Raw genomic sequence first — 20,323 nt, forward strand, 5'->3', positions numbered from 1 at the left:
AGAGCTGTGTGTGGATGTTAGCACCACTTTTGGGCAAAGGCTGCTGGTAAAATCACAATATACTGGTTGACAAGCATACAAGCACAAGCACAAATGTAGTAAGAATACTTCCGGATTTTATTGGGAGTCAATGGCCGAGTTGTGGATTTCTCCTTGGAGTCCTGGGAAGCCAGCAGGTATATAGAGGGGTGAGAGAAGGAGAGAGAAAGAGAGAGGACCAATTCAAACAACCAAGGAATGCTCTCCATCAGTCAAAGCTTCTGCTCTCTGCTCTCCCACTTGCCTGCCATGGTATGTGTAATTACACCACAATTAAAGTGCTTGTGTGTGTGTGTGTGTGTGTGTGTGTGTGAGTGAGAGAGAGAGAGAGAGAGAGAGAGAGAGAGAGAGAGAGACTTGGTGACCACTAAGCATGTCAACAATGTGGCGTGGACAGAACAGGATATTTCACACAAGTGAGGGAGTGGAAAAAAGACAGGCAGGACTTGATATGAAAAGAAAATATTTGACTTCCCTTTTAGATGATGCTGCTGCTACTGAAGGGGGGGGGGCAGGGGGGCTGTCGCGATACCTCTGTCCGCATCCTCCATTTTTTTCAGTTTGAACTTTCTCTTACTTTCCTCTCTGGCGTCTAACTGCCTTGGCTTTGTAAATGACTTCTGCAGTCCGTCTCTCCTCGTCTCCTTCTCTACTCTGACCACAGGAATGTAGGGCGACTGTCACTGCAGTGCTAGCCTGGTCACGCATAATCACAGAGCCCACAGAGCACACACACACGCACACAAACAGCACAATCAACAAGTCAATAAGTCAATTTAGACTACACGACATTGGCCATTTTTTCCCCTTGCTATTTCTACATGCAATATACAAGGTATATCTTATTGAGCCTTACTAAGACTACAGTATTTACAGCACAGTATACTTTACAGTACAATATATTTACCCTAGTCCTTTTCTTTTGAAATTCCCCTACATACCTTTTCTGCGGAAAAATACTACAAGCCTTTTGAGCTGTGTATACATTATATAAATAAGTTAAGCTAAGTTTGCTTCCTGCATGGACTTGTGGTGTAAATGTTACCAATGTAGTATACTGTATGTCCAGTATTCCCCCGAGAGAAAATGTAGAGAAAGGAATCAAGAAGTTAAAGCTGTGTTAGGATTCATTTCCTACTTTTCGATTTGACGATGTTGGGTGTGAGAAAGTAATCTGCAGCCCAAACTGTAATGTAACTGTACTAGTAGTGCAAAGTATCCTGAAACTTGGAACAATCTTGAGCGAGGAATTGATACCTTGCTGGCTGAAGGAACACATATTTGCTGGCTGATGATAAAAAAATAAAAAAACAACATATCAAAGAAATATAACAACGTATTATTGAAAATAATTTCCTAGAAATTCTAGCTTTATAGAACATCTATATATCCAACAATAATGGAGGTATCTATCGTCCAACTTCCACCACACCCGTGGGGTCCACATGCATTTGTCCTGTTGTGCAAACCTTGGTCATCTCGGTTTGCGGTCCTGTTCGGACACCAGCAGGTTGTTGAGTTTGATGACAATGTTGGCAAAGTCTGTGAGCTCCACAAAGTCCGAGGTGATGATGTTGACTCCCTCCACCCCCGGCCTCTGAGCCTCAACCCAAGACATGATGGTTGGTAAGTTTCTAGAGCCAATAAAGAAGAGAGCTTCTATTAGAATGGCCTTGCAAGTACAATCAAAATACAGCCAAGTTTCATTTGTCGGTCCACCAAATTCCACGAAAAGCTGCTGATAAGGTATCTTAATGTGGGAGAAAATGGTAGAAAGGGGAAAAATAGGGAGTGATGTTTGTGTCCATCTGTCAGTCATCATTGCTTTGCATTCAAATACTTTCTCTTATAGTCCTTGACGTAGAGGCACAAACACACACATGCCATGACTCACCTCAAACAGCCTCACATTCTCCGCTGCGTTTGAGCCGCCACCAGAACAAAACCAGGAAGTCTGAATGTTTGACCAACTGTGATAAACAATCCCGTTTCCTCGGAAGTGCAAAGTTAGACCACCTCCTGTCTCGCCAGAGAGCGTCCAGGAGTTTTATAAACCAGCACCGGTGGCTTTTTCTCTCACTTTTAAGGGCATGGTGGGTATGTAGTCAGGATTTCCTCCTTCATTTCCACTTAAAGCTTTGGCTCAACAGGATTGATGACCGCTAAGGTTTTACAGATAATTTGGTCCTTGCTTAAGAAGTAAGATCTCTTATCTGAGAGGTGAAATGTGTATTTGTTTAAGCCTCTATAGTTTGGAAATGGATAAAAAGGATTACAGCTAACCCTTAGTTAAATAAACCAGCGAAATGACAGTTTTTGTAACAGAGACGACGAACTTATAGATGCAGGGATTGACAGATGCTGCAGGCAGTGAACCTGTTATATGTAGAGGAAACATCCACAATGGTTTTACTACTACACTGCGTTCTCTATCAGAGGGTGTGGTGTGTAATAGATACACACTGAGTAATAATAGCTCAAAAATGTACATATTGTTGTCTAGATGGTCGCAACACGGCACAATGTGAACACACAGATCCACAAATCTGCAGCCACAACCAGATTTTATATTTTATTTGTACAATGACATATAGAAATTAAAAGGTGGAAGGGAGTTATATAGATATAATGCTAATATGTCCTATCCCATAAAGGGTCACATTGTTAAATGTGCTTGGACGCGCGCTTAAAAGCATGGTATATGTAAAGCTAGTGTCCAATCCCCCAAATATGTCTTATGTGCATCCTCACACATGAAAAACCTTTACAAAAACACACTAAAGGAGGTGACTGACTTTTCCACGAGGCAGCTGCGTAGCCCCCAGACCAGGCCCTTGGCCACGGTGTTAGCCTTGGGCGTGAGGATGGCCTGAGACACGTGGAAGGAGCCCTGCTTGGCCCTTTCCCTCAGGGTAGTTTCCAGGAACTAGACAGGAGAATGTCAAACACAGAACGGTTCAAAACAAAGCAAATGTCATCCCAAACACCCCTTGATGGACTCTGGACACAGCTTATGTAACGAATGCCTAAACGGCAAATTCTTTTAGCTCGAATCCAACATTGTGCAGAGATAGCAAGCCGCAGATACGTGTATCTGTGTTGATTTTCTGCTGATTGAGAAAGAAGAAGTAAACATGCAGCCTCCGTGCTGGTGAGTATTTTTCTTTTTCTGCCAATGTTGTTTCCTGACCTGTGTGAGCTTGTTGGGTTGGGTGGTGTTTGCCCAGGGAGCAGGGATCTTGTTTCCCGGCCACATGGCAGGAATGGCCTGAGCTGATGGATGATGGTAGAACACAATCACCTGAGGATAAAAGTGAATGGGCACAATTAAAGAGACTGTACATCCGATTGCGTGTCTTTTCCAATAGCACGTTTAACAAGACAACTTGCTGCCCTTTTGGAGCTGGTAATCGGCAAATCGGTCCTCCTCTGGTGGCCTCTCGCGTGCCAACTAAGCCAATCACAAATTAGGGTCACCGGAGCGGGAGTTAAACTGATAGCATCGGAATGAGGCACGGACATGCACAGAAAACCGTAGAATGAATCACAGCAAAAAGAGAAGCATATACACACACAGACACAGATGAATGTCTACGTGGGGCTTCTAGTGTCCACATATGCAAGTATTTGTGTATGAAAAATAAAAAATAGAGCGATTGGAGGCCGTAAAATGAAGAGTGCAAGATGAGGAAATAAAGGGAAAAAATGTACGGAAAGCCCTCCCAATTCCCTTTTGAAGAGGAATGGAATGGAATATAATGGAAGAAGGAAATTATGGTATAAGTGTTAACAGGATAATGTCACCACTAATTCCAGTCCGGGACAGTTGCAAGGATTACCTGTCCACAAGGGTTAAGTGGCTTTGGTTTGTACATGTTAGATGAGCTTTAAATGGTCTGACTTCACCAGAGTTGATACACACGCAAATTAAACTGGTTTGAAGTGAAAAAGGTTTGGTTTTAAATGTTCAGAGGCACATTATGAGCCCGCTTTTACGGCTAAATTGTGAGCTCACCTGGTACTTCTTTTGCCAGAGGTAGTCCAGAGTAACGCTCTCCACTTCACAGTTGTTACAGAGCTTGCTGCCAAACACTTCCTTGAGCATGTTAATTAGGTACACGTGATGCTGTGCTTCCATTGCATAGTAGTGGTTAAAGTCAAGAAACACCACCTAAAATCAATCAAACATCCAAATCACATGTGTGCAAACTCCTTCCTTCTATAGCCAGGCCTATGGATGCGTATGTATCTGTGCTTCTTTCAAAATGCATTTTAATGAAGAACATGACTAAAGGAGATTTTCACCTCTTTCCTGTGTCGGTTTAAGAAGGAATTGATTTCCAACAAGCCATCGCACACCTGTGGGGGAGAACCGAGTGGAAGATCAAAGGTCATTTACTGCATCAAACCTAAAAAAGTTGTCCATGTGTCACATGGACCACCGGCACATGTCAGAATCACCCGTGTCTGAAGAGGGATGTCAGAACTAAAGTCACATCCATTGATCCTTGTTCAAGGTCATCTCCATCCCACTACTTACAACATCAGAACACTACACCAGCAGAACACATTCTCTGCTCAGGCTGTTGGACAAGAACGCATGATAAACACTGACGGACAACACTGGACTGTGACCGATTAAATCAAATCAAGAAAAAGCGCATAGAAGCTTTGTAGCGTAGTGATGAAGCATTTAAATGTCGGTACTCCACGGCTCACCTTGTGGCCAAACAGGCCGTGGATGAAGTAGATCTCATTACCAGGCTCGCCTGGTTTGGACGACACCCGAAGATCAAAGTAGCGAATTCCTGCCTCTAGCTGCTCTTTAAAAGTCAAATTCTAGAAGTACAAGCATTATATATGACATTATAACAACGAGGGGCAAAAGCCAACTCATCTGTTATTTCCAGGCCAAAAGAGATAATTTAATATTTCATCTGCAAGCTAGCTGGCTACTAATCTGATCTCAGTACCTGGGTCATGGACCACTTCACCATGACCTTCTTGGCCAAAACGCTGAACATGGTGGCGAGGTACTTCACATACGACTTCTGGTCGGGTCCCACAGGAGCGTGCACATCCACCCAGTAGGTAAACGAATCATGAGACCCTGAAAGAGAGATTTGATCACGGCGGCGGGATAAGAAAAAAATCAAGAAGCAGCAAATCCCATCCCTTTTATCTTTGTTATTTCTTCCCAAAGTGTACAGGGATGGACTTAGTGAAAGACGCGCCGAGGCCACACCTCTTTACGCGGGGACGTGGCTCACCTGGAACCGCAAGGTGTTTGAGGGGCATGGCACTGAGCTTAAACGGGAGGGAACCCATCCAGTCGGCGTTGACATTGCCGATTCCCGCAGGTCGGGTCTTCATGTCAGAAACAGCGCGCCAACAACCGCTATCCGGGGAAATCCTGGTGACGGATCCCCATGCGCTCCCAACAGGTAAAAAGTAGCGTGGATCATTTTGCCATGTTTCGGTTTAATGGAGGTAACCCGTAGGGCCGCTTCAAGACGTCCTCTGATTTGCACTGGAGCGAGGTCGACCCGTTCCCCGGCCGGTCCCAGGCGTCGCGGTGCGCTCTTCTCCAACCGGCGACTGGTCCAGCGTCCGTTGACGAGACAGAAAGTGATAATCCTCTTTATCCTCGTTATCCCCTTCTCCCGCCTCACCTGCCTCATGCTGTGTGTGTGTGTGTGTGTGCGTGCGTGTGCGTGTGTGTCCGTGCGTGAAGACCATCCCCTGGACCAATGCAAAACACGGGCACGCAGGGCTTTGATACAGCTGATGCTTGATGATCAAATTTTGATGATCAAAACATGTGTTTACACTTTGGTCAGTTGTGTTCCATTATATTCCATGGATCCATCACTTTTAGTGATCGGCTTTGACGTGACACGTGGGCTTGGTCCGGCCTAATTGTAAGGTCATAAGGGGCTACGTACAAACTAAAGTTAAAATAAATTGCCATTTGTAGACTACTGCAATGTGTTTTCGCCGCTCTCCATTGGTCAATATGACAAACCACAGCGCAACTGCTCCCCCTGTTGGCACAGAATGTGCATTACCACAATATAAGTGGTAGTGGGGTAAAGAGCTCACACACTTTTGATTCTTCCCAAACAATACTGTGACTACCCTGGAATAATTGGGCATGTTTGGCACATATCTGTATCCATTTATAACAGCTATATTTTTGAGAGAAGATAACAGAGATATCAAAGAAGAAGAAAACGTTCCTCTTCTGTAGTTCCGTTTTTTGCCTTTCACATATGTTTCTACAAAGATAAGACAGTAAATAGGTGTAGGACATAATGACTACATGGCATTTCTTCAATCCAACTAAAAGCAAATAAAATGATCAATTTTATTGTGGGAAATGTTTTTTTTTCTCTTCCGCAGTCCCACAATGCACTGCGCCCGCAAAGCCACTCGTCTCCTAGCAACTTAAACCAGCGTCGCGTTTGTGTGCGCGTTTCCATGGGGAGCTGTCGCACGCAGCCTTATCGCACGCGCTAAACTAGGCGAGGACACTGCGTGCCGTTGGAGCGAGGAGTCTCCGTGCTATCAGCAAGAAACAGACAACAGCCGAGCAACGGACCGACCCAAATGGTGAGTTCAGAAACAAAGAAAGAAAGAAAGGAGAGGTTGCCACCAGAAGAACAGGCGTGGGTGAGCCGGGTGAGGGAGGGACTTCCACTTAGAGGCTGACTTGTCAACAACAAATGCTCCTCTCGTGAGCTGTGACGTCCTCCTGATGCGCCGAGGCTTCGCTGTGTATTACGCGCCGTGTTTTGACGAAGGTGTGAAGGAAGGCAGAGCTAATTATAATACTTTGTATTACTATAATTCGAAACAAAAAAAGCACACATTCATTTTACTAAGCAAGCCTTGCCCTTCTTACAACTCTGTTTGCACTGTCAGCTGTGTGTACTGATTTGTTTTCAATATAGCTGACCTTGAATAGCCTCCCAGTGTCCTCTGGCTCAGAGAGGCCACATCTTAATTCCCTTTAAGTCTGTCTTCGACAGATTGTCCGCCGTTTGTGAAAGCCGAGGACAAGCCAGCAGTCCTCTGGCTGGCATCCCGGCTCGCCTCATGCTTATTGTTGCAGTCCGACTGGAATATCAAGCAAGAGTTTTGTTCTACTCTGCGAAAGTAAAAGGATAGATCGACTACGCCATGCAGAAACCATTGGGGAAATTCTTTAAAAGATTTACACATTTTTAAATTGTACTCATGATTCATTCATTTGGACAGTCTCTTTGGATTGAATTTAATGAAATAAACATTTGATTCAGCTGCCCTTGGCCTATCTGTAACTTCAATTCTGCTTACATCCAAATGCATTTATTCCCTAGAATGTGTGTAGGCATTTCAGGATGTACAACCAAATATCCACAGACAATTCTTTAGCCCCAAAATACCCAAGTATCCTGTCATTACCCATATTATGTGTATGCATAGGGTTTTTTTCAGTCAAGTGTTGCTACCTAACAAAGAACAGTGACCATCCATGCATTGAAAAATGAAAAAAAAGAAAGAAAAAAAAGCTGTTTGAGTATTCCTGAGTCATTTTTATGTGTGATCTCCGTGGCGCCAATCAACGGATGCAAAGGTGCTTGGGGAAAGTAGTGGATGCCGGTAAGCATGATAGTGACGTAACATTCTATTTACATCCCCGTCGGCCTAAGCTGCCTAGGGCCGGCTTTGTCATCTCCCTTGGGTGGTCATTCTCGGAGCCTCCGACTAGTCAGACACACACCTAATCCTCCTTTCTAAGGGAAAACCAAGAAATCGTCGTTGATTTCTCCCTCAAAAAAACAGTGCAGTTTGATTTTTTATTTGTAGTGGTGTTCACCTGCTTCTGAGGTTTTCTTTTCTTTGCTGTCGCCAAAAGGATCCCAACGGCACGGTGTCGTCTCTTGGCTGATCGTCCGGATCCCGCCTCTCTAACCAGCGGATCAGTTACGGCAGGATGAGTCTGGATCTTCAGGACATGTGATGATGAATCGCTACACCACTCTGAAGCAGCTGGGTGACGGCACCTACGGCAGCGTGCTGATGGGGAGAAGCAACGAGTCCGGAGAACTGGTGGCTATCAAGAGGTGAGGATGGTTGAACCATTTCTCACTGTTTAAGCAGAGCAATATATTGATATAAAGGGAATGATGGTTGGGTTTGGTTCTTTTGACATAGTTGTGTAGTTTCTCGCTGTATTATAAAAGGCAGCTTTTCCAGTATTTCTTATTCCATGTGTATAAACAGAGATTATCAAATCCAGCATTTCAGCTCTGGCCTACAAACGTTTTATTTAATAATAATTGATCTCTTATGTTGACCTACCTTCACAGTTCTAGAAAGCAGATGTACTCCATATTCTAGATCTAGTGGGACTAAATATTCAAAGAATAGAATTGTCATACTCTGCATAAAAAGGATAGTGAAAATAAAATTCAAAGCTGCTGGTTTGCTCCTATCAGCAGGCCAAACAAACCGGCTTACACACCTTTTGTTTCTGCAGCATTGCAGCAGGTTTTCAATAATAGATGAGAAACCGAGGCAATGCGTCCACCTGTTGATCATTTGGTTACCGTGCAAGACAATACATGTGGTGACTGTAAAAAGGGAGCGAAAGTATGGAGTGTGTCGGGTTGCTCACATTGTGAAAAGGAGTAACGCAAACTGGCAGGCGCCCAGAGAAGAGGGGGGGGGGGAAAAGATACCTGCACCGTCTGTAACTCTTAAATAACTCCAGTTAGACGGAGCGGTAAGGTTGATCAGAGGAGATTAGTGCTTGTTCAGGTGTCCCCTACAACAGCTGCAGTACGGCCATTCAAAAGATGTATTCCACACTCAATTCAAACAGATAAGAAAAACAACAGTAAAGTGTATACAGTAGCAGAATCACTTGCTTTACTGCTTCTGAAATTAGAGACACGTCAAATGAAACAAGTATTTATGTGAAAGTAACTTTGCAAAGATGGGACTTTTTTGAGTGTAATTGAAATGACCAGCACATGGGATGCCTTCTATTCTTTAGGTGATGTACATCTGATCTGTACTAAAAATCTAAAAGTTGTTTCCAACCTAATTCTGGTTTTGACTATCTCTCACAGAATGAAGAGGAAGTTTTATTCATGGGAAGAATGTATGAACCTAAGAGAGGTCAAGGTAAGGGTGGAGATACTTTACACAGTGCTTTTGTATCTTCACATTTCCCAACCCATACTTTAAAACTGAAATGAAAGGACCGGAAATGACTGTTTATCTTTGACCAAAAAATAATTTACATGTTTTTTAATCAAATGTACTCACACCAGTCGCTGAAGAAGCTGAACCATGCGAATGTGGTAAAACTGAAGGAGGTCATCAGAGAGAACGATCACCTCTACTTTGTCTTTGAGTATATGAAGGAGAACCTGTACCAGCTTATGAAGGACAGGTAAGAGAAGAGAAATACCACACTTTGCCAGGCTAATGTCTTTAAAAGGTTAATAACACAGTGGTATAGTTTGATATAAATTACCAGCACCTGAGGTTGCACACTGCCCTTACCCACCTGGGTTTGTCACCTGCGTTGTTTTTCAGCATTGTGTTACCGGTCACTGTGTGTGTACAAAGAATGTTTATGTATTGGTGCATCCATTAGCAGCCTCACAAGAATTTTGTCAATTTTATGTTTACAGAAAAAGGTTGTTTCCTGAATCAGTGATAAGAAACATAGGCTTTCAGATTTTACAAGGCCTGTCATTTATTCACAAACATGGTAGGTGTACTGTGTTCCCTTCACGCCTTTTGCCATTGCATGAGAGCAACAGCACACTGCAAGATTCACTGATGAAACTTAGAGTATAAAATATGCAATATTTTTGATCCAAAGAAGTGAATTGTCAAACTGGTGATTGATTTATCAGAATCTTGTAGTTTGGGAGCTCTTCATCAAAGCCTCATTCTCCAACTCATTGGCCGGCATTTCTTTAACATAATGGATGTGTGCAAGCTTTAAGAATATCACAAAAAACATGTATTCAGAAGTTGTGTGTAAATGCAAACAAACCCATTCACAGCAAGCCCGTCTTTGTCTTACAGTGCATGCTTCCACACATCCAGAGCACAAGTGCTTATTCAGGATTTCTCTTCTTTCTAACTGCTTTTCTTCATTTTCTCTTTTACTCCACACCCCCCCGGTCTGCTGCTTAGAGAGAATAAGAAGCTCTCAGAGAATGAAATTAGGAACATCATGTTTCAAGTGGTTTCTGGGTTGGCTTTTGTACATAAGCATGGTAAGAGGTTTTACCCTATCATTCTTTTCCAGTTCAAACATCCAAACACCACAGTTCAGTACTTAGTTTGGGTGTATATTTTTCAAGAAATCTTGTCAATTAGTGTGACCCCACCAAGGGCATAACCACGCATTCTTTGGGGGGGTCGTGTGTCCTCCAATTGTGAGAGAATACCAATAGCTGTCCCTCCCCAATATACAGCAGAAAATATAAAATATATGTTCTACTTTTATTCCTTTTAGATGTGAATTCAATTGGTCAATGTAGTCCTCGAAACCATGTTCTAAATCTGCGAAATTCCATATATAAATATAGAATTGTAGGGAATGCAATTGACAAAAAAAAATTATGGGCAAGGGTATTCATTTTGGACCCCCCCCCCCCCCCGAATGTAATGGTTACGCCCTTTGACCCCACCAAAGTACAGGCGACAGGAACACACGGAACTTAACTTACTGTGCGTGTCCAGAGCACCGCTGACGCAGTGGTTGAGATAACAACCCGGCCAGAGCGGTTGACAAGTCAGGGCAGACACACTGCGGGGCTGCAGCAGGTGCGCGGACTGTCAGGTCTAATTACCTGTTTGCCGACAGGTGTGTATGATGGGCAGAGTCGGTGGACGGTGTCCGCACATGCGCTCGCGCAGATGAGGGAAAGGTGCTGCTATGCCGCAGCATGGCCATCACTGTGACTGTTAATAATGTGACTGCTAAGTGCAGTGACCAAGTTTCTATTTAGAGATATTCCCTGTTCATCTGTACTCAGATACTTTGAACCCAGGCCACCGCTGTCGAAGGCCAATATATACCCATTCAGCAGCTCCCCACTTTTCCTTTTTCTTGTGCTTTCTGATTTTTTTTGCAATTAATGTGAATTAATAATGTAGAATAGTTGCACATTATTCTATTTTATTCATTTTGGACCATTGTACATTGTACATACATTGAGTTGGCTCTGTACACAGTGGGCTCAACTCAATGGTAACCTCTCCACAGGTTTCTTTCACCGAGACATGAAGCCAGAGAATCTGCTGTGCATGGGTCCAGAACTGGTCAAAATAGCAGATTTCGGACTGGCCCGAGAGATCCGCTCTAAACCGCCTTACACAGACTACGTATCTACCAGATGGTGAGAGCATTGTCCGGGCATCACAGAGAAGACCCTATGCATAATTAACAGTGTGCAGACCATTCGAGAGCTTCCACCTTGCTCAATAATGGCCAGTTCATGCAGATATGCAGTGTGAGTTTATTAGAGTGTGTTCTCTGTCCAGGTACCGAGCCCCAGAGGTGCTGCTCAGGTCCTCTACCTACAGCTCTCCTATTGACATGTGGGCCGTGGGCTGCATCATGGCAGAACTCTACACACTCAGACCCCTTTTCCCGGGGAACAGTGAGGTGGATGAGATATTTAAAATCTGCCAAGTCCTAGGCACAGTCAAAAAGGTGAGAAGAAGCTGAATGTAAGTCGCCCTTTATTCTTTGTTAAAAGTAAGCCAAACGATATCATGGGGGGATGTCTTTTCTATCCTGTTGTTTACAATACAAAAATCCATGTGCCATGATTGCTTAGCAGTCAAAGCCAATTAACGCTCGGCTACAAGGCCAGGCAGCCAATACAGTAACGCACTGTGTATGAGTGTATTAGCTCACAAGAGGCGAAAAGTACTATGTTTTTATCCAAGCATATTTCATGATATACTTAATGAGGGTCTTGGAAGGTGAGATATTTTATTTGTAAGCTATAATAAAAATATAATTCAATAATAATGAAAAACAATATTGTTTCTTCTCCTAGACTGATTGGTCAGAAGGCCACCAATTAGCCTCCGCTATGAAATTTCGCTTTCCCCAATGCGTGCCGACCCACCTGAAGACACTCATCCCTAATGCCAGCAATGAGGCTATTGTCCTGATGAGGGATCTGCTACAGTGGGACCCCAAAAAAAGACCCACTGCTGTACAGGTAGGCAAAACCAAGCCTAAAAGGTCTGGTTACATTGTGAGAAGCCATGGCTTTGCTTGCCACATCTGGTCGATGTAAATGCATTTTTTACCATAAATCCTACCTGTCCATCAGAAAGGTTTAATTTAAATAATAGCGCAGGGTTCACCCCTACATGCAGATTAGCTCTCGTCCCAATACTGAGATTGCATTAGCATTCTAATCCCAGTCATTTTAAGTAGGGTTTAAACCTTTCCACTACCACTGCCTGGCTGCTCTGCGTTGCATAATGACATCATGTACAACACATGGTCATTACGAAGGTACAGATAATTATCACTCCCCCGTTGGATCCCTCTGTGGTCCCTCAGTAGAAAACACCTTCCCAGAGGGAGTAATGAAGCTTTTCTTTTCCCTGCTACAAAGCACACAGCTGTGAGATGGCCATCCAGTTTTAGCCAGATCTAAGGAAACCATTTGAATGCACTTTAAACTTACTTATGTTTATTTCTATAAGTCTACACAGCAAGTCAATGTTTCCATCATGCTTGTGTTTCAACACAAAGGCCTAATTCATGTTTTTACTGTATAGAAGTTAAAGTCATTGACTGTGTTTTGGAGAATATCCCGTTGCAGATTATTTTGAATGACAGTCTGTCTGGCCTTGCTCTCCCTTTGCAGACCCTGCGTTACCCTTACTTCCAGGTAGGCCAGATCTTGGGGCCTCGCCCTCAGAGCCAGGAGGTCAAGAATTTCCAGGCCAGGCCGCCGGCCCAGAAGCAGGTGTCGGACTCCAATGCGGATCCTCAGCAGTCTTCATCTGAGTCCAAAGCCTCCACATCCTCACCCAGAAACCAACAGCATCAGCCTCTTCAGCAGATTCCCCTTCCCCAGACTGAGAGTAAACCAGGGGGCCACAGCCATGCGGTGAGGGCTTTATTCATTGCATTTCATGTTCTAGAGGATGAATAAACACTGTCCCGTAGATAGTTTCCATATTATAATCATAAAGGAATCCTACAGACCCCTGACTTTGCGAATTAGACTTCTCTCCCAAAGACTGAGACCCATAAGCCATTCGTGTCGTCCTCATCCGCAGAAAGCTGCGCCGCTGGACGGCGATAAAAGTGTCGGTGCTGCTGGGCTGGGGGTGCTGAAAAATGGCCGTCGTCGCTGGGGCCAGACGGTGGTCAGGACATCAGACAGCTGGGAGGAATCCGACCCAGCTGAAACCGCCGCCTCCAACTCGAAGAAACCCAGCCTGGGAAACGCGGAGGAGGAGGCGAGCCCGAAGGAGCACCGCCCACAGTAGGTGCTTGGATGTCTCGACGGGACTGGATTTGTAAAATTGAAAATAAATGCAAGCTTTTACACTGCAGCATGTGTTGAATATAGCTGTCTCATGCATCATACATTATGTGAGAGGATTTTCTAAGTTGTGGATTGTTATAGAGTTACAGTTATAGAGTTGCAGTTACAATAACACTGTTTGCCCATGCTAATAATTCCTGCCCAATCGGCATTGATTATCTGCAACATCTCAATAAATAAGTAGGTACTGTTTGCCCTTTAAATGTCTGGTTTCCAATTTCAGGCCCAAAGAGCAGAAGCCTCTGTATTCCTTCAGTACAGTCACTAAGCTACCCAACAACGTTAGGATCGGCCAAATGGACTCTAATGTCCCAGGATCTGCTGCACGGCAGCACTATCTGAGCCAGTCACGATACTTGCCAGGTAGGATCACATGACATAACGGTCAGTGGGGTAATATTTATCTACGGAAAGAAGTTCGCACAACGCCATGTTATAAGAGCAGTCGAAACGTTCTTATTATAGTTTTGCATAAATCTTAAATGTGCTATTATAAATATCTTGATTCCTTCTTTTATCTACAGTATATGTATAAGGGGATATTATTGCCTTTTTACAAAAAGGGTCCGTAGTGGCCATTTGTCCCTGGGATCAACGAAGAATTGATGTACCACCATTTGGTTTCTTTTACGTAGCAAGAGAGCGGATTGTCCAAGCAGGCTTTCCTTTCCTTTTGTATTCATTTTGCTTACAAAACAAGCCAACAAACACATAAACTTGACATCATTTGTCTGTCTTTCCTTTGACTGCATTTCCTACCCTGCTCTGCAGCCACTCGCTGTGGCTGCCCTCCTATGCTGCTAAAAACGTGTCACCCAGGTGCATGCTGGTCCTATACCTGGCTATGCCCATAAATAACCTCCAGGTGCCCACCCAATTCATTAGTCATCAAATTAACCAAATAATTAACTAAAACTAGGTATACTTGAGACCAAAAAATCCTTAAACTAAATTGACTACAAAAACGGAAAAAGCTATCTTAATATTTCATTACATCAAACCTAAAGAATTAAACAATAATATTTAAGAATAAATAATAACTGCAAATGAAAAGCTCACACAGGGTCCATGAACAACAAAAATCCAGAGGTGCAGGCTTAAGAGAGCCTCAGATACTCAAATCATCAAGTCCACTAACACAGATGTTAAACCAGAGATGTCCTCCAATACCTGTTGGATTCACTTGGAGTCACCTGAACAGCCGGTTTCATACAATTTCTAAATGCCTTTTTTAATGTTTGTACCATTGGTTTTTAATTGCAAAATTCCCATCGCTTTAAGGTTTGATCGGCAAGAATCAGACTTCTGCTGATAAGAAGCTGAGTGGTTTGACGCTGCGGGACTTGTGGGAGAACTCCTCCAACAGCGTAAATAAACCGCTGGCTCCTATTGGAGGAGGATTATCGGTCACTAGAGACCACGCAGGTAAGGACTAATGTAGAGGTGTTAGGAGTGTGCTCCTCGGCTTCCCGGAGGTCAATCCAACGTCTGAGAAGCCATTTAAACACCTGACTTTCCCCTGATTCATAGACAGTTGCCAGTTTCAATCATCGGTGAATATTTTGTTTTCCTATGTCTATATTAGCCTCTTGAATAGATTTTGAAATAACACGTTTCACCCGCTGTGGAAAATATGTTTTCAGAGAGTCTATAAATGAGCCAACCTTTTGTTTGTCTACAAAAATAAACATTGGCCGTACACATTTAGAGACAAGATGCACCGCGACTTACCTCTGGCCATGTGGTGGAAACCTGGCGACTGTCTACTCTGCGCCACACAGTCACATTATGCTAAGTGTACTGATCTCGCTGCTTATCAAATCGAGACGGACGTCCAACATAGCCATTTCATTTCCAAACGTAACCCAGAGGACAGATACTTTATCCATTATCGCACGTCAATAAACCGTTTTGCTCTGTTTATTCGGCGACACCTGCATCGCGTGAGCCGCCTGGTTGTATTGACCTGTGACCTAAATGACAGCGGCATTACACTCCCACGTGGTGAGAGGTTTTACACGACAACAATAGCTAAGTGGCCCTCACGCTAATGATCCAGCTAATGTCATCCTGATCAGTAGTTATGGAGCCATCGGGGGTGGCGTCTGCGGCTTTAGAGTAGGGAGACTTGTATGAATCATTTGTCATGTAGACCGACACACTATGTGTCCCCTTCTTTCTCTTCCTTTCACTGACTCTGCCTCACTATTGCTTATTCATGAGATTAAGACTGTCGGTGTAAGATCAAGTGCTCTTTAAATGGCCTTCAACTGCAAAACCTCTGCTCCTTTGTTCCACCTCCCAGCAATTACACACACACACACACACACACCCACACCCACACACAAGGTTTGTTTTCATACTCTTATGAATAAACCTCACGACTGTACTTTTCTTCATTTAAATTAAGAAAACTCTTTTTTATTTTCTTTTAGTTTTGTCTCGTTCAGCTGATATTGCTCATTATTTTTTTTCTTCTTATCTCTTTCTGATTGCATGCCCATCTGCTCCGACTCCACCAATTGGTGTAAAAGAAGAGAATGCTTCTAAATGTGTCGATAGCCCACCAGAGAAAACGGTTGTTAAAGAAAGAATACTAGAGAAAATCGATCTCTCCAAAGGTATTTCATCGAGACGACTTCACGGGAACTGCTTTGTTGTATATTCACAGCTGGGAGCTATGTTGTGACTTGACTTAACTCTAAAGTCGCTATGCAGAAGCTCTTTTGTGTGAGAACATTGTAGTTGCCGTTAGATACAACCAGCTCCAGTGACTTAACATGCGAAAGAAAGCCGGCAGCTAAAAGGCTCCGCGGGGGGACACTGGTACAAATACACAGTTTAACCAAAGAGCTCAGAACTCCAGTTGCTAAATAGATGTTAAATTGCACTACAACCACAACATCTTCATAAGGTAACAATGGGGCTTTCCACTAATTATACTGATAACCATCTGTAGCTGCCGGTGCAGCAGATCGATGGAGTCGCCTGGGAAGCTGAATGACATCAATCGCTTGGCCCCCGCTCACTTGTTTGGCTCCTCAGTAGCTGTTGCATATGAAGTAGCCACTTCACACATGTTCACACCAACCCTTTGCATCAGTAAGGCCAAGTGCGAGGACATCTATTAGGCGTGTTTGGAAATGTTTTTGAATGGCACACGTTATTTTAGCTTATTTGACCCTCAGCGGCCTGCTGGTTGGCAGGCTGTAACATTGAACTACAGAGCAAATTAACTGCATTTCCCTCCTCTTCTAGGGAACTTCATAAGCACCAAATACAACCTCTCTGGCGGTTATATACCTTCATTCCAGAAGAAGGAGGTGGGCTCAGTGGGGCAGAGAATCCAGCTCGCCCCTTTGGATAGCCAGCACACAAGTAAGCTTTCATTCTTTGTGAAGCTAAAAAGAAAAAACAGATTCTTGGTATTTTGGGGTCAGATTACCTCCCATCCCCACTTATCTAGCTCAAAGCTTTAGACTCATCAAATGTTGAAACAGTTTATGCATTTGGTAGAAATAACACCCCTCATGCGTAGCTGTCCAGTACTCGGCCGGTTCCTTCTCTTTGGCTCTATTTACTTTCTTACTTGCACTTTTTTCCTCCAAACTCTTGCTCACTGGGTCGGTTTTTCTGCTCTTTTTTTCCACTCTTTCAGTCAACTTGTCTTCCTCTCCTGATAATAAAAAAGAAAAATTGAAATCCACAAAGTCCAAGCCTGTATCCAACTCACCTATGAGCGAAACTAACGAAGGTATTGAAATGATAATGGTTGCTTTTGATTCTGGAAGGATTGTGTTGATGTACAGCAGAGCCTTACTTCTGTATTTTTTATCGCTGTCCGTTGCTGCTACAGTACCAGTTTTTTTCTACTTTTGATGTTATTATATGCTAGCGTGTATAAAGACAGATATGCGACATAGAAACGGCATTGTCACTGGATATATTCAAGATGGACAAAAGGACTGACTGGCTTGTTCTTCCAGATTACGAGGGCTGGAAAAGGAGGGCAGACAGAACTCAGATGAAGGGCAGCAGCTACTCGGCTCTTGGCAAAACCTCCGGGAATCTCCTGACCAGAGCCCCCCCCGTGCAGCCGGTCCACGGCAGGGTGGACTGGACATCCAAATATGGTGCAAATCGGTAGTTCAGAAAAGAGGTCGTGCAGCCTCTACCGCTGGTTTGGACAGTTGCCTAGTGATACACATCTTTAGCAGGAAGTCATACCCAAACACACACACACCAACTTGCATTAACTGCAGTGTGTTCAGCCTCCAATATGGAGGTGTCTGGTAGGGGACAAAAAGGAGTCACGCATTTCTTTGGGGAGACATTTTCCTCAACACAATGGCATCGCTTCGCTCCCAATGATGCGTTTGTGAGGGCACGCGGAGCCTCCGTGTTTAGACGATGACGTTTGCCATTAAGCTGAACCAAGACGAGCCGGTCTGCTTCACAGTCCCACTGCATTCCTGAAGGAGCCAGCGTGAGCCAATTCTGATGTTTGTGTTAGGGTGTTGTGAGTAAGATCTAACTGTAGCATATCTTAATTTTTATACTCATTGTCAAGTATTGTATATTTTTACTACTGATGATAAAAGCATTAAATCAGTAATTTAACAGCTCCTGCAATGCTTCCTCTGCTTTTGTCATAACAAAATCTCCAGTGTAATGGTAACAAAAATGATTACTTTGACTTATTGTGTACCAAAGCACACCTCTTTGTGTTATGCAATTGATTGATTGAACATTTTGTAAACCTTTTATATGAATAAATACATGTAAACTTCATTATGCATTTACTCAAAAAGGACAAGACGACAATTCCTATTATATAGACAAGGTACTATATTTGATCCTTTACAAAATGACATCAACAGTAAATGACAAATGCTGACAGGAACCTCCCGAATCAGAAGATGAGGTACACATCAGAGTCTCAACTTCATCACGACTCATGCGGTTTCTGGAGCAATGTCAAAGCGAGCTTTCCCACCATCAAAAGACTGGAACCAGAAACAAAAAGAAAATGTCACATTTCTCATCTTGTTTTTTCTTCAGCTCAGCGAGGTGAAGACGTCAGAGTAATTTAGTGATCCAATCACATAAACATTTATCAAGTACATTTGCTTCCATAGACGTAACAGTCACGTGGTCATCCTGACCAGAAACCCACTTCACTTGAATATGTTTGAGTGTGTGTAACAAGGATAGTCAGTAGTGGCATGAAAATGGATACCTTGCCCCCGCTATCAAGCCGGCTGGCATTAACTTCCTTGATCCATAGAACCTCTTTCCCATGACGGCGGTCAGAGCTCCAGATGTGGCTGGAAGACACCGTGTGGTGGATAATGTCAGTGTAAGGTAGAAAAACAGAACGCATTATGACCACAGTGATCATTGTTAATGTATCCGCTCATCACATAGTTCACCTCCACACAGCACATTCACACTATGCAGTACAATCTGTATACCAACCGAGGGACACCCAAATGTTTTTGGGGTCATTGGAGATCTGGTAGGCACCAAAACCTGCAAGGCCACCGAAGAGAAGACCCGCCGCCAGGGAGGGGGTGCTGCCTTAAAGAAGCAACGCACAGGTGTTTCATGAGAGTCATCTATTTTGGTTTTACGTGCATAATTCCATCAACGTAGCTACAAAAAAGACACTTATTATGGAAGAATGTGGTAATCCCAATTCTATACTTACTAGAAATTAAAGATCAGTTTAATTGTGAACTTGAGGGATTCAATGATATGTCAAGAAAGTCAGAGAATCGTTGTCATTTGAAAAATAAAAAAGTGCTCTACATACGTGCTTTAAAATAACCAATGGCTCCCCCGGAAGCGATGAGGGCTGCATATCCATATCCTACGTAATCAGTAGACATGTTGGACACTTGCAAAGTCTTAACAAGCCAGTGAGGGGGGAGAACACACGTGACGTTAGTAGTGTTCACGGTCACTATTTAATTCAGACGATTTCCTGCTACGCAACGAAGTTAAGGCCACTACCGCAAAACAGAACACCAGAAACACGGTCTAAGTGGAGGAGGTTTTCCCCGCTGTTACACAGCTGCGATGGTCTGCTTTGAACCAGAAATCGTTACATTGAAGCCTGACGTCTAAGTCAAGGCTGTCTATCCGTTTGAGGACTTGTGAGGTTCAGCTACGTTAGCTGCTTAACAGTTTTATCATGCGCACGTGTATCGATCGCATGCAAGCTCACACAATATATTGCCTGCGCCATTTATTTTAATGTGGAACAATGTGAGCTTAAAAAACGTCTGATACTATCACAAAAGAAAACGTGAAACGCAAATAAAGCCACATACAACCTTGCTCTTTCAGTTTGTCCTCTGTCACCACCGACGGCAGCCTGTTCACTGTCGAGCACGAATGATTGGTGCACACAACACGCACCGCGGTGCCTGATGGGACATGTAGGCCACTTGCTTCGGAGGCAAATCAGAATCGTCTTTAGTGGACATTTATGCTTGCCAAACATCGAACTTGACTCCGGTTTTCACATTAACAACAACAATTAGAGTCCAATTGGAGAGGTAGAATACTAAATGTTGAGTTCAGAAAAGGGAGAATTTTAAAGCAATGCAAATTGATATATATTTTTATTTAAACTTTGCAACGATATTCACCAAACCACTGAAGTTGATGGGATATAG

The 20,323-nt window shown here is 43.5% G+C and overlaps 3 protein-coding genes across 6 annotated transcripts; 1 reads left to right on the plus strand and 2 right to left on the minus strand.

Moving 5' to 3' along the window:
* Nucleotides 1-115: 115 nt before the first annotated feature.
* On the minus strand, nucleotides 116-5,683 carry plcxd2 (phosphatidylinositol-specific phospholipase C, X domain containing 2). The gene is made up of 8 exons (XM_037456395.2): nucleotides 5,310-5,683; nucleotides 5,013-5,149; nucleotides 4,759-4,878; nucleotides 4,345-4,398; nucleotides 4,055-4,210; nucleotides 3,230-3,340; nucleotides 2,835-2,965; nucleotides 116-1,673 (listed from the first exon to the last, which is right to left on the minus strand). Exons 1-8 carry the CDS (start codon nucleotides 5,410-5,412, stop codon nucleotides 1,514-1,516), a joined length of 972 nt encoding a protein of 323 aa, XP_037312292.1. The 5' UTR covers nucleotides 5,413-5,683; the 3' UTR covers nucleotides 116-1,513.
* Nucleotides 5,397-18,431, plus strand: mak (male germ cell-associated kinase). Of its 3 annotated transcripts, XM_037456393.2 has the most exons (17): nucleotides 5,397-5,483; nucleotides 6,442-6,651; nucleotides 7,940-8,147; nucleotides 9,159-9,213; nucleotides 9,363-9,484; nucleotides 10,243-10,325; nucleotides 11,321-11,453; nucleotides 11,599-11,770; nucleotides 12,123-12,290; nucleotides 12,951-13,196; nucleotides 13,369-13,577; nucleotides 13,864-14,003; nucleotides 14,922-15,065; nucleotides 16,175-16,261; nucleotides 16,899-17,018; nucleotides 17,299-17,394; nucleotides 17,627-18,431. In XM_037456393.2, the coding sequence occupies exons 3-17, from the start codon at nucleotides 8,044-8,046 to the stop codon at nucleotides 17,785-17,787; spliced, it is 2,040 nt and encodes a 679-aa protein (XP_037312290.1). In that variant the 5' UTR covers nucleotides 5,397-5,483; nucleotides 6,442-6,651; nucleotides 7,940-8,043; the 3' UTR covers nucleotides 17,788-18,431. The 3 variants fall into 3 exon arrangements, with proteins under 3 accessions (XP_037312290.1, XP_037312291.1, XP_062415242.1); XM_062559258.1 differs by lacking the exons at nucleotides 5,397-5,483; nucleotides 6,442-6,651; nucleotides 7,940-8,147; nucleotides 9,159-9,213; nucleotides 9,363-9,484 and adding an exon at nucleotides 9,728-9,808 and having other exon boundaries at nucleotides 17,627-18,429; XM_037456394.2 differs by lacking the exons at nucleotides 5,397-5,483; nucleotides 6,442-6,651; nucleotides 7,940-8,147; nucleotides 9,159-9,213; nucleotides 10,243-10,325 and having other exon boundaries at nucleotides 9,406-9,484; nucleotides 17,627-18,429.
* A 33-nt stretch (nucleotides 18,432-18,464) lies between these two features.
* tmem14ca (transmembrane protein 14Ca) lies at nucleotides 18,465-20,121 on the minus strand. Of its 2 annotated transcripts, none has more exons than XM_037456397.2 (5): nucleotides 19,979-20,121; nucleotides 19,456-19,549; nucleotides 19,119-19,220; nucleotides 18,880-18,967; nucleotides 18,465-18,646 (listed from the first exon to the last, which is right to left on the minus strand). In XM_037456397.2, the coding sequence occupies exons 2-5, from the start codon at nucleotides 19,529-19,531 to the stop codon at nucleotides 18,589-18,591; spliced, it is 324 nt and encodes a 107-aa protein (XP_037312294.1). In that variant the 5' UTR covers nucleotides 19,532-19,549; nucleotides 19,979-20,121; the 3' UTR covers nucleotides 18,465-18,588. The 2 variants fall into 2 exon arrangements, with proteins under 2 accessions (XP_037312294.1, XP_037312295.1); XM_037456398.2 differs by having other exon boundaries at nucleotides 19,976-20,115.
* Nucleotides 20,122-20,323: the final 202 nt, after the last annotated feature.

The sequence above is a fragment of the Pungitius pungitius genome, chromosome 19 (assembly GCF_949316345.1).
Source record: "Pungitius pungitius chromosome 19, fPunPun2.1, whole genome shotgun sequence".
Classification (NCBI taxonomy): Eukaryota; Metazoa; Chordata; class Actinopteri; order Perciformes; family Gasterosteidae; genus Pungitius; species Pungitius pungitius.